The sequence below is a fragment of the Acipenser ruthenus genome, chromosome 4, assembly GCF_902713425.1.
Source record: "Acipenser ruthenus chromosome 4, fAciRut3.2 maternal haplotype, whole genome shotgun sequence".
NCBI classification, from domain to species: domain Eukaryota; kingdom Metazoa; phylum Chordata; class Actinopteri; order Acipenseriformes; family Acipenseridae; genus Acipenser; species Acipenser ruthenus.
Genome location: NC_081192.1, coordinates 76,603,913 through 76,617,021, shown reverse-complemented (window position 1 = coordinate 76,617,021; position 13,109 = coordinate 76,603,913). Strand labels below are relative to the sequence as shown.

Here is a 13,109-nt window from a genome sequence, read left to right as displayed (position 1 = left end):
AAAAAAACCTAGGATAGCAGTACACAAGTTGTCTTAAGGTAGTATGGTGTACTTCTACAGCTAAATTCACTTCCTATTAACATTTTAATGGCACGAATACTCCCCCTGGTGATTAAATATTATAATTGTGTTGTGTCGCCCCCCCCCCCCCCCCCCAGCTAACAATGATATTGAGAAAAGCAGGTTTGTAAAATGTATTTAAATAATGATCTAATTCTGTATTGCCTGTGCATTGCGTGTCAGGTTTGGGAATGTTCTGATAAATCTTCACCCTTCAAACCAAGGCGCAACGATTATGACTGAGCCCAGCTGCCCTATTATAAAACTCACTTAACGGAATTACACCACTGTCTCTATGTACAGTCATAGGGAAAGTAAGTTTTCAGTTTATTCGCTCCAGTGGTTTATGACTTAACTCATAGCCATACCATGCAACTGCAACTTTTCTAGATGAGTAGTTCTCATAAAGGGGCAGAAATAAGGAATAAGAATTCTTGATAACCGACATGACAAGAAGATACTGTAGAGGTGTAACAGAGGAAACTGTGTGATGTGCAGCAATTTCCTAACTAAAAACCCTGTCATATGAAGGGTTTCAACAATCCAGTGAACAAGAACTGCCTTTTAAAAGAGCACTTCAGAAATGTTGTGAGTTGAGCCCATTTCGTTTCATTTTTGTTTGTGCCACATGAAATCAATTTTAAATTCCAGAACCTGGATTGGGACAGTTTCAACAATTCTACCCAGACTGGACCTTACACATACACAATCTGCTAGCTGAACCCAAACACTGCTTTATTAGCAGGCAGGCAAGCCCTGGCACGCATTGTAGCTCCTGTCTATTATACAGTAAGATAGAACGACAATGGAACATTATTAGCTATTGTTTATTGGTTGAAAATGAACACGATCATCACACTTGTCTAAATCATATTGGTGACATGAACATGATGAATCCCAGAGAGCCCCCTCCCCTAGTTGGGAGTATAAAACAATGACCCCTTATTCAGAAAAGAATAAGGGAGATCAATCTGGTTTGTGTAGGATACTAACAAGCTTAGTAAGTACCATACATGCCTGCTAGGCCAAATATAGAATTTGCTTATTCGCGTACAAATTTCGCAGTCGCTTATTGTAAATTACTTCTTACAATACAAACTCATCACAAAGTTCCTGTTTGTGCAAATTATTTTGGAGCCTCGCCAGGGAAGAAAAATTTGAAAAAAACATTCTGAAAAACCAGAATGCAATAATTCAGGCCTATGAACAGCAAAACTGTGGGTGCAAGTCGTCAGCTTTTACGATTTGCTCAATACCCTGATGTTGAGGACGCCGTACAATACGTTTCAATGTACTGCAATTGAAATTTGATTTGTGTAATTGTACCCTCAATAAAAACTGACAGTATGCATTTGACTTAGACTCCTGATAATAAGAATAACAGAAAGACTTTTTTTCCGCCTGGTTCCTTGAAATTCGTATTAACTCGTATAAAAGTAGCTTTCCAGTTAGGGAGAGTAAAAGCAGTAGCTATAGAATTGTGAATAATTGGGATATGCAAATTTCAGCATTACAAGAGCCAATCGAATCCGTAAAACAACAACATCTACAGTATGTGCGAAATTATAAACTAGAAAAGAAAGTGCTATGCAGATATAATTTAATTTGTGTTAAAAACAGTACAGCGTACAAATGTTTTTTGCTATTAGTGGTGCACTGAGTGTTGTTTATATGGTAAGATGTGAGGCAGTGGTGACAGTGGTGTCGTTGAGTTCATCCTTTGGTATAAAACATATATGGTTTGATGACACTGATAAGACTTCAAGTTGAGTTCTGCTGTAAACCTGCCCAGATACTCACCTAACACTTTCTCATTCTTGGGGGTCTGTTGCTGTCCAGAGGTCGCAGAGAGGTCTTCAGGGACAGGCATTGGCTCATCTGTCTCTTCAGGGACATCGTTTGCAGTGGGGCTTTCCTGTCCTGCAGACACAGGGAGTGATAATGGCACAGGGCTACGGGCAGTGTGCTATTATTAGTCTAATCTCCCTGCTATTCACTTTCACTGGGATTCCAAACCATGATGTCCTTTGATCACATGACACGGTACAGTTTGAATAAACAAACATCACAAAGGTTCCCACTGACAGAATAGTGACACTTGACAAATAACTGCCTCAGTTGAAGTAAAAATCAAAGTGGAACAGAAAAAAAAGGATCTTAATAAAGGAAAGACCAAAGTCAACAAAACTGTTATTAGAAGAGGACGCATTGAGTGTACTTGATGACAACTGTCCCCCTTGCTAGTATAAAAACCTCCATGAGAATACATGTTAATTTTATTTCCCTATGTATGACGTGAATATGGATTTGAATACCACACTTAGCCATGTTAAATTAAGGAATTGACCAGGCACTTAGGTTTAGTGTGACTGAATATTTGTAACAAATGAAACCAAACATTACTCATACAGAAGTCAAGGTCATGTTACCAGTACTCAAGGAGAACAGCCATGGTTTCAAGTTAGCTAATGCTCACAGAAGAAGCTCCTTAATTTCAGTATTTAAGGGAAACCTAACAATATAATACAGTAGCAGTTAACATTTTAAGTCAAAACACATGGAACCGAAGCCTGAATGTGTAATGCACATTCATTAAACATTCAATAAAAAACAACATATTTCTTTAAAGTTTCTGTATGTGTTGAAGGAATATCATGTATATGTCCCTAATATTGTGTCTGTTTAGATCAAGACTAGAATGTTTACCATTTATTGCTTTTTCAACAACCGGTCTGTTTCTAGAAATTTGGTTTGGTGGTATTAAAAATGACCACCATAAGTATGCAGCTGTAATTCCTGCCCCCTCTATGATTTTGTATAGAGAGATTTCCATTTACTAACTCACAATTGCCATTGTTCAATCTATTTTAGGAGTCACTTCAGAAACAGTCCACATGGTTGCAAAAGGAGATTAGTCAGTAAGCCTAGCGAAAACAATAATTAAGAAGAAACATCAGTAAAGAATAATATAAATCTAATAGGTTATTAAACAGGTAAGGCATTAAATATTCAAAAGATGTAGGTAGCACAATGGCGGTCTGCTGAGATCGCCCCATATACCATTACCTGTTAAAACCGAATGTATTATCAGTTTTAGATTAAAAAGATATTCATTATGATTGGTAATTATAATACTAGAACTAACAGAAGAAACATTTCCTTTAACATTACTTTCAAACTTCTGCTAAAGGCATCTTGATTTTTTTGCATTGGAGGTCTCGCTCATGTTTTTTTTTTTTTAAGTGCAAATTTGAGCTGAAAGCTCCATGTTAGACAGGAAGACGTCTGCCAGTTAGCAGTACAGATAAGAATCTCTAGTTTAACATACTTTTGTACCGGATATTGTTTGACTGAACATGTGTCAGTTCTTTTATGGTTTTTCACAGCTACATAAATGCAGCGCTAAAATAAAAAAACGAGCTTTGAACCTGGCTCTGCAAGGTTCTGTGGTTAACAGTGCATGCTATTCCCAAAAAGAAGAAAAATAAGACAGGGTTCCAGTAACTGCATGTATCTCACACAGGAAGAGGCAGAAGCACAATTTGAGGGACACTTATAAAGTCAGTAGTCTTGTGATTCACTTTCTTTCGAACTCGGGAAACTACAATTTTACCATCACACCAAAGTCATTACTTTTGACGAGCATTCTAGGTTAAAAGGCAAAGAAGCAATTACTCTACAGTTGGGGTTAAAAAACAAAACAGAAAACTGAACTGTCAGATTTAAGGCAAAGAATCGTATTTTGTTTTTTAAATGGAGTCTTGTCATTTGACTGTTTTTTGGTTAGCAACTCAATTATTATGAACTGTACAATGTCGTACAGATGGTTTACAGGCCTCACTTGCACTGCTGTTGTAAAAAAAGTAAAAAAAAACAAAACAGATAAAGTGCTACCCTTCAACTCTCAGCACACTGACAATTAGGGATGTCACGCTATTAACTTTTACATTGTCGCGATATTAGTCCAGAAATTATCCAGATATACTGTGTATCGCGATATTACATGTCCAATTATGAAGTAATTGCAAAGTTTCCCCCCATTTTCTTCTGAAAGGAAAAAACATCAGTATAATGCGACTATCAAGAAACAAATTTGTTGCTGGTTGGAGCAATCAGATCTTTCTTCTGACTTGTTTCTCACTAGTTTTACAATCTTAAAACGGTTTTATTCTTTTCAGAAAAAGGCCTGCCTCAAATAAAAGCAAGCAGTTCTAATGATATTAGGCATACACAAATAAGAAACAGAATCATCAATCTGGGTCTGTTTAATTGTTTCAAAAATATACCCACAATTTTATTTTTCATGTTTATGCTACTAAAATACCCAACCTAATGTCTTATTCAGCTATTCACACTCAAGCATCATTCTTACAGTAGCTACATAGGACTTAATACCCTTGAAAAATTCACATTTTCACTAACAATCTGGACACTTAAAAAGGCATATTTAAAGTTATTGCATTTAAAAAAGACCTTAAAAAATATGTATTAACCCCCAAAAATGAATGAAACAAACACGATATCCAGATTTCTACCGTATTGCTCAAATGTGCATTATCTGATCCTTGTGCTCCTGAATATTTAAACATAGCAAATTAACGTATCCAGTATTATGAAATCCTAATATTTTGTAGTACTAGCAGTCTGACACGTTGCTTTGCAAAGCCGTATAAGGCTTTAAAATAAAATAAATAAATAAATAAATAAATAAAAACTCTTAGTAGACTTTCACTTCATTGGCAGATGCAGTTCCCACTGTCTCTCTGTAAAATACATCCAATCATGTTGGATGTATTTTGATTTTTTGCAGTAATTTTTCTCTTGCAGGTCCGGCACACTGGAAAGCAATCCTCGATTACCACGCCGTCTGCATTCTTTTTGAAGCCAAAAAACATCCACACTGATGTAAATAACACCAGTGAGTCTCATCATCTAAATCTGATTAGTTTGCGCTGCTTGCCCGATTGCCAAAGCTACAGGCTTTATTTTTTAATTCTCTTTTTTTTTTTTTTACGTGGTATGTTGATTGTATTTATTTTGCAGCACTTCTTTGACGTTGCTTTTTCAGGTATGCTTTTACATGTGCATCATGTTTCATATCTACAGTACGCAGGCGCACATGCTTCCACAATGTTTAAATCATGGCCAACAAATATGCATTAATGAGTTTAGTAAACTATTGGTAAGGAAAAGTTAAATATTAGCTGTTAAATCCAAAAATGTATATTTGATTCAAATTTCAAACATTTAGTTTCAAAGTTTTCTTTTTTTTTTTTTTTTTTCGTTTTTTACAGCTGGCCCTGTAGTTAAATTATTATTTTTATAATCGTCCAAGCAGTGGTGAGCTTCTGATATTTTAGTGAATTACATTATTTCACTTGAATCTAGCGACTGAATTAAGGGCTATTTGTAGCTTTTCTATCTATTTTTAGACCCAGTTTAGACTATTCCATGGATATTATACTTGCTTAATGATGCATTTGATCCGAACCTGTACAATGAAGCAGTGGTTTTAAGCAGTGTAAATCCATACTACAAGTTAGAACACTGCCTCAGTTATAAAATTCAACAGAGCATAACACATACCGGTGGAGTGGAGACGCTGCAGACTACTTTAAATCGGTATACTGACCAGCCAAAGCCACGAAGCGAACGTCTAATTTAAAAAAGGACTTGTTTTGTTTAACTTTTAAACAGTTGTATCTTTTTTAATTGAACTACGTTCTAAAGATTGTTTCTTTCCCTTATTACTAGTCAAGCCATCTAGCAGTGCAATACCAGTGAATTCTGTATTAAAGCTTCCAGACTCCTGACTTATTTATAATACCGTGATCCCACGATTATCGCGATAATATTTTTTGCTACGGTATTAATACTGTGATGAGTTAATATCGCGGTACCCTGTCATACCGTCATACCATGACACATCTTATCATAATGCTGTTCCACGTCATGCTTCTCTTCGTTTTCTAGATTTATTTTTGAAGGGGAGCCTATGAAATATTTCTCAATTGTCTGGATATCCTCCATTGAATATTGGTTTCTCTGAAGAAATTCAATGACAAGCCTAGGATGCCCCACCATCCACAACATGAAAATCCATCTGGATAAATGATGCTATGATCTAGTTTGAGAGTTAATTGATGACAGAACTATGAAGGGTATTATAAAGTAGACCATTATGAATAACACCAACAGGCAACAGCAATGCTTTCTTATAAGAATGTGTGACTCAGGCATTTTAAAGAAAATTACAGCTTTATATTGGTAATGTGTCATTTATATGGTCAGTTATTGAAATTTACCAAAAAGACCATAACATTTGTGGAAGTATGTTAGTAACACATATGCCCCTTAAAGCCTTTAGTGTCACAAAATGAAATCCCCTGTAACCTAACTTCCCAGTTACGTTTGGCTTGTATGTAAGAATGTAAGTGTGATACTGTGTACGTACGGATGAACAGACGTGTATCTTCCTTATTACATTCCCATGTTCAGATACTCTTCACATCTTGTGGTAAATACTGTGATATTTTTGTTGTTTGGTCTTGTTTGGGGTTTTTTTTTTGGTCTTTTTCAGCTGCCCAGCTCACAGTGCACAGAGCTTTAGTGGTAGCAGTGTGCATATTGTATTCTTCATCCTGCTTTTTGAAAACCATTCAAAAACATCCTGTTGCATGCTTTACTGTTAATTTAGCTAAACTAGGACACAAAGGGGTAACTCTGTTTGAGACGTGAACCAACCCTTATGTTTTTATATTTTTAAAGTATTGTACAGACTACTGAGGATCTTTCCGATATTCCCTCAAACACTGACCTTTGCCATCTTTCCTCCCTATAATTAGTTAAAAATGTGGACACATCCACGACTCACTCACTTGGCAATATGGGTATATCAATTACTTTTCCTTTAAAATGTTACTGAATCTTTCAAGTCCCTTGAATCAAAATGAATCTGTCCCTAAGTATGACACCATATACTGCACAGTAAAATTATATTATTAGTTTATAGTTTAGTTTAGGTGTTCATAAAATGGAATTGTTTGAATAACCAGATTATTACTGTAAAATTGTTCATATGACTTTCTCAATCAGGAAACCTCCCGTTCCTTTATTTACTGTACTGTAAATACCAGGGATGGCTAGCTCATTTTCTGTGACAAGAGGGTAGAAAATTGTTGCACACAACTGGAGAGACTACCAGGGGGCTGTTTGGAAAATCTAAATTGGGATCATTTAATCTCTACTGGAACCTTGATTTTATAGGATGGAGATGCTTTAGAAAAAAAATAAAACATGTGATACATTTTCTTCACTTTATTTTTAAGTAAGTATTTTGAACCTTTAGCTAGGACAGGAGCCAGATTGAAACAACATCTGAACAAATTGATTCCTGGTGCATCAGCACAAAGCTGGCTTGTGCTTCCATCTCCCAGCGCTGTCCAGAGACAGGAAACTGTCAGCTCTCTTGCCGCAATCAATCTGATGGACCAGGAGCCTCCCACTAGATGTGAAAATGGATCTCACCTGAACCCTGGGACATGTCCTGGGCCTCCTCTGTCTCCATTCTTTGCAGGTATTCTAGTGGAAAGAAAGTGGTTTAATTAAATTGAGATTGAAATGCAATAATGTAAAGACGACTGTTTATTAAGTGGGGTGGCCTTTTCCTTTACAGTTTTCTAACCTCCATAATATGATTGGCAGAGACCATGATCCTTAAAACATGCTTTACAATGGGGATGAGGAGTTGAGTCAGTGTTGGAGGGGAGGTTATTAACTCTTCTGATTATATATATTTTAAATAAATAAAGAAATGTATATAACCACATTTGTTATTTATTGTTAATTTCCCACCGCATAATAATCCAAAAAATGCAAACTGACTGCCGAAGATTAAGCAGAAAATTAAATGGCCCTGGGTCGCCTCAGACACTGAAATTCATTCCCCTAGCTGATCCATAGTTATGTTCTTTCTAATTTACTGAACATGCTTCGATGAACTTTGGAGTTGTAACAATGCATTACAATCGTGGCAATCAAAAAAAAAAAAAAACGAGAGAGGTAAGAAAAGAAGCAGAAGAAGCAATTTACTAAAGAATGTCTCATTAAGCCAAGCAGGACTGCATATATGAGTAGCCACCAGTGAGTTCTGGTTCCATTAATAATGGATACACCTTTATCGTATGACAGATGGGCACAACAGCAGCTCCAAGCTTTAGACCTTCACTTTAAGAAGCCCTGGTACAGAACTTGTCCAGCTCTCCGTGCCACGCAGAGAGAAATGAAGCTCCCTAAAATAACATAAACAAGCCCAGGAGAGAAAGGGAACCTAGGCCTTCCTGTTTTGCTGACAGATGGCTCCACAGATTTGGAACAAATAGTGGGAAGCGGCTAGCCCTTCTGTTGCAACACATAGTGCTCTAAAGGGTATCTTTAGAAGTTAAACCACAAACGCCCGGGAGTCGAGCGGGAGGTTAGTGGTGCACAATTATAGAAAATAAAAGTTGTGTGCTGTATGTATCAGTTGTGTGTGTTTTCTCTAGCGAGGAATTACAGTAGGAGGCAAAAGACAAAGTCTCAGGTGACCCTTGCCGTGCAGCCGGCAAATCATTTTAAAAGGGGGAGTGGGGGTTGCATAAGGGGGGAGAAAATAGACAAAGATTTAAAAAAGGCTGAGGGTGAGTCACCTAACACAGAATGGGACTCTCTCTCTCTCTCTCTCTCTCTCTCTCTCTCTCTCTCTCTCTCTCTCTCTCTCTCTCTCTACCTGTTGTATCCCAGGTATAACACCAACCTCATTGTTTGTGGACCCACCAAGGGGAATTGGAAACAAAAGGTGATGCCAAAACTATGAACAGATTCTTATCTCAGATAACCCCAGAAACAGTGGTATCCAGGGTAAAAAAAATGAAATTCAATAAATCATGTGGAATTATATTTGTATTCCTATTGTAAAGTGTTACCAAGACCTGTACTATTCTAAAGGCTGGAGTTTAAAATGAGTGGCTTCCTTACACTAATGGAGGTGAGGTGATAAAGGGCAGAAAAAGCAGGTTGTGAGAAAGAGAGACACGAAACTGTAGGTTAACTTGCAGTTGCACCAGTCCCACCACTGGCGTCGCTGTTGTTGCAAGGCAAAAAGCCTGAGGAATCAATGCAGAACAGGGAGTAAGACAGAGTGGTGAGGACATTTCTCAAACAGTGTAAAACAATATACTGTATACTACAGCAAGTGGAAATCTGTGGCTAATTTGGCTTAAACTAAAAACAAAGTATGATGTAGCGTTTGTAGACTGATGTATAAAGTGCAGTATCTGTCTGGCAAGATGTTGTTTTTTAAGTAAAACACAAGACTGGGTGGTGCTATGGAACAACATAGCATTGACGGGCTTTCTACAACCCAGCCGATCTGAACAGAATGAACCGACTGAAGGGAACGCTATCAAGGATCTTATGGGCCGAAAGGTCTCTATCAAGGATATTTAAAAAAGATCAGTACTACAGGTTTTGTCGATGTGCATACATGTCGATGTGCAAACTTACAAGCACATAATTAATAAGGATAACATCAGTATTTAAAGTGTGTAAAAAGATAAATGTTGTTTTCATACAGCTTCAAATGAATCGTTATCAATAATATTGACATGCAATTAACGTTATAAGGTCCTTACTGGTATATACAGCTGGACCAAGTGGAAACAGTACCAAACATTTTTTTTATTATTATTATTATTGTTATTATTATTATTAATACTGTGCAGACTCAACATTCCAACAAGTAATAGAATATTTGTTGGATAGTATTGGGTATTTGGATAGTAGGCTATTAATAATATGGTCCCAATTTCATAATGATTACCACATACATTAACAGCTCTTACTTTGTATTATACAGTACTGCAGCAGTGTTTTATTTGGGTATGTTATAAATGGGAATGTTAAATACAAGCATAAAGATATTTTGCTGGATAAAAAACATGAGTGCATCTGTATGGGACAGTGTAATCTAATAATGACACACATACAGTACGTTTACAGCAGTAAAATAGGTCTGAGCTCCTGTTGTTGCAATGTAATGTTGCATCCCACCTATCTGTACTTATGCTCATTTTGATATATCACCAGCAGCTGATGGGTTTGTGTGAGGCAGTATTACATACTATAGTATACAATTGTTGTTATTATTATTATTATTATTATTATTATTATTATTATTATTATTATTATTATTATTGTCATATATAATCGCTATTAATAATGTTTGTATAGGGGAAACGTGTGATTCTGACATCTTCATTATACAGTACTTTTAGACATGTGGTAAATACTGGCCAAAATACTGTACACTGCAAATGCACGCAGGTCTGTTTATATATGTCTCTCTATATATCTATTGATAGATATATTTAAAGATAGCTTGCGAGAAGAAACTGACTCGTTTTGCTGACAAGTTACTATCAGATTGTTCAGACCTTACAAAGAAAGTTATTATTTACATTTAATGTGCAATGCAAAATAAAAGTTAAAAGCATAACTTTACACAGACAAGTTTGCATGTATGATGAACAACTTAGGGGATGTGCAGTGAGAGCTAATTCTATAAAAAAGTGTTTAAGTACCCTACACACCAGCACCCAACCATCAGGTTTCAACATTATTAAAACGATTGTATAGTTTAGTCATTCAGGACTTAGAAAAGATGTTGGTGTTTTAAGCATATAGCCTACACCAGATCCTAAAATTAGTCTTTGTGAATAACACGCTTGTTTGTGGATGGCCTGCGTACTTAACTAGTCAGTAAGTCCCTTCCCTTCACGACCACTGACTCAAAACGTGCAAGCAATGCCCCCGCCGCAGATAGCAAATGTTATAAATCGTTTTTGAATGTGTTTACTGAAACTTACAAAAAGGGAAATGCGCTTGTTTAAGTTAGTGTAGAAAAAACGAAACAAAAAAAAAAGCTTTTTCAAAGTTTTACTTATTTTAAAAAGTAATATTCCTGAAAAGAAGATGCAATATCGGTACCTGCAGTAAAGACGTAAGTGAAAAATAAATACAAAAATAGTAATCTATCTCTCTGTGTAGCTATCTAAACTCTATATTGATGCAATTTACAAATTATTTGTAAATGCTAAAATGATGGCCAAAATTTGCTTTAAAAAAAGTTTAGAGGTATTAAAATAAATTAAAAAAAGCTTAAAGTGTGTCGAAGTTATGTAATGAGCCAAATCGTTAATGCAGTAGAAACAGTCCGTATTATTAGTTAAGCGTGGTATGTGGTTCCTTATCAAGTCTATATTAGAACATCCATAGGCCTACATCATTTTTGTTTTCATTATTGAGGCATTTATCTAATTAACATGTATTTATTATACGTAAACTGATCAACCAATGTTTAAACTTGTGTTTTTTTTTTTTTTTTTAAGTACTTCCCTATCTGTTGTTCCGTTTTCAAACTACAACGGTAACTCCTGTCGCATTTCTAAAATATACAATTCAGGAGGCTTCTACTCATTTTTTTTTTAATTACCTTATGCATTTTCGAATATTCTGAGATATCTTTTGTAGTCCAAAAATTTATTCAAAGAAATGTTCCTGAAAAAAACATAATTATTTTCATTTCTAAAAAAAATAAAAATAGTAAAGTAAAAGTAGTTTATGCCAAAATATGTCACGAAAACATATTCTTAAATTATAAATTCTATCAACTGCTCACAGAAAATAAATTAAACCTATCCAAGGTTACGCGGCAGTATACACTTGTGACACGGGCTCAACAGGTGTCTTCCTAGTTAAAAGAGAAACTAATGCAATCCTTGCTTTAACTTTCTGTAATTTACAGTAATGGTAATTAGATGTTTTTCTCTTGTTTTTGTTTATGCATAGCACCTTGATCAATTAAAAAACTAACAAATAGGCAAAAGATGGAAAATCTACCGAATTCCAAACGAAGTCCATTTGGAAAAAAAAAAAAAAAAAAAAACTAGGACAGTATTCCTGTAATTTTCAACAATACCCTTCTAATGAAATATTTATATTTATTGATAACGTAACTAATTCCCTTTAACTAGTAACCCATTTAAACACGACAGTTAACATTTATGGATAACTAATACAAGACGAAGTAGCGGTCCCGGCTTACACTTCTCGTCACGCCTGGATATATTAGAAGTCCTGTCTTAAATTCCGCGACCCTCAGCCTTGCAATGGAACTCTGAACATATTGTTTCAATAGTTTTGCTAGTGAACCTGTTTAGAAGTTAATGAAAGTCGCTGTGTACTTAAAAAGTGCGTGAATGTTACTCTACCTGCTATTCCCTGAGTTTGCAATATGAAGGTCTTCCAGCTCTCCCCAGCTCCATGTGCTGCTGTTCTCAGCGCCGCGGCTGCAGGATGGAGCTCAGCCCTCAGTCCCTCCCCTCTCCTCTCCACTTCCTCGTTCCAGCCTAACATTGCTTAGTTTTCTGCACTGACACAAGGCATTTTGCAACCTTTTTATCCAGCGCCCGACTTTATTGCAGACAGTGGCACATGTTTCGTGCCGTGCCAATAGATGATGCGCTGCAGACCATCACTGCCAGTAGCCAGCCATGGGGATTCGAGGACGCTGGACTTTTAATTGATTCGGGGTGGTCTCTTAGTGTTGCACACTGCAGGTGCTTACTTCTGTATTGGAAAGCCCTTTTACTAGAATAAAGTAAAATGCAAATGCCTGGTCTGTCTGGTTTACAAGGCACATTCAGCAACATTTACAATCTTCTGTACTGCTTATGAAATTCCATTGACAGCCGTGTTTTCTATATCATTTATCCGTATCCATTTGCCATTATTCCTGACCCTACATTTTTTTAAACATCATTTTAAATAAGTTTTGCCATCCCCTTATCTACAGTAATTCTGTAACAAACTGCACCTTCAGATATATTCTTTATCCCTGAATTCAAGTTTTGGACATATCAGATGTTAACAAAGCAATCATTTGTAATCCAAGAGTACACTTGCTTGGTAATCAAGCACCACTACTGCTTTATAGGAAACCTGTTAATACT

At 36.2% G+C, this 13,109-nt stretch overlaps 1 protein-coding gene across 11 annotated transcripts in view; it reads right to left on the bottom strand.

Moving 5' to 3' along the window:
• The window catches only part of LOC117400449 (DNA-binding protein Ikaros-like), a 42,363-nt gene extending 29,656 nt beyond the window's left edge, over nt 1–12,707 (bottom strand). For 3 of the 11 annotated variants that reach the window (XM_034000437.3, XM_059022806.1, XM_034000443.3), the window contains exons 1-3: nt 12,369–12,702; nt 7,588–7,641; nt 1,861–1,980 (exon numbers count right to left, since the gene is read on the bottom strand). In XM_034000437.3, the coding sequence (XP_033856328.2) occupies nt 1,861–1,980; nt 7,588–7,641; nt 12,369–12,513 (319 nt within the window). In that variant the 5' untranslated portion in view covers nt 12,514–12,702. Of the gene's footprint in view, nt 1–1,860; nt 1,981–7,587; nt 7,642–12,368 lie in introns of all 11 variants that reach the window. The other 8 variants (XM_034000433.3, XM_034000441.3, XM_034000444.3 and 5 more) reach the window with 7 other exon arrangements.
• Between the last annotated feature and the right edge of the window lie 402 nt (nt 12,708–13,109).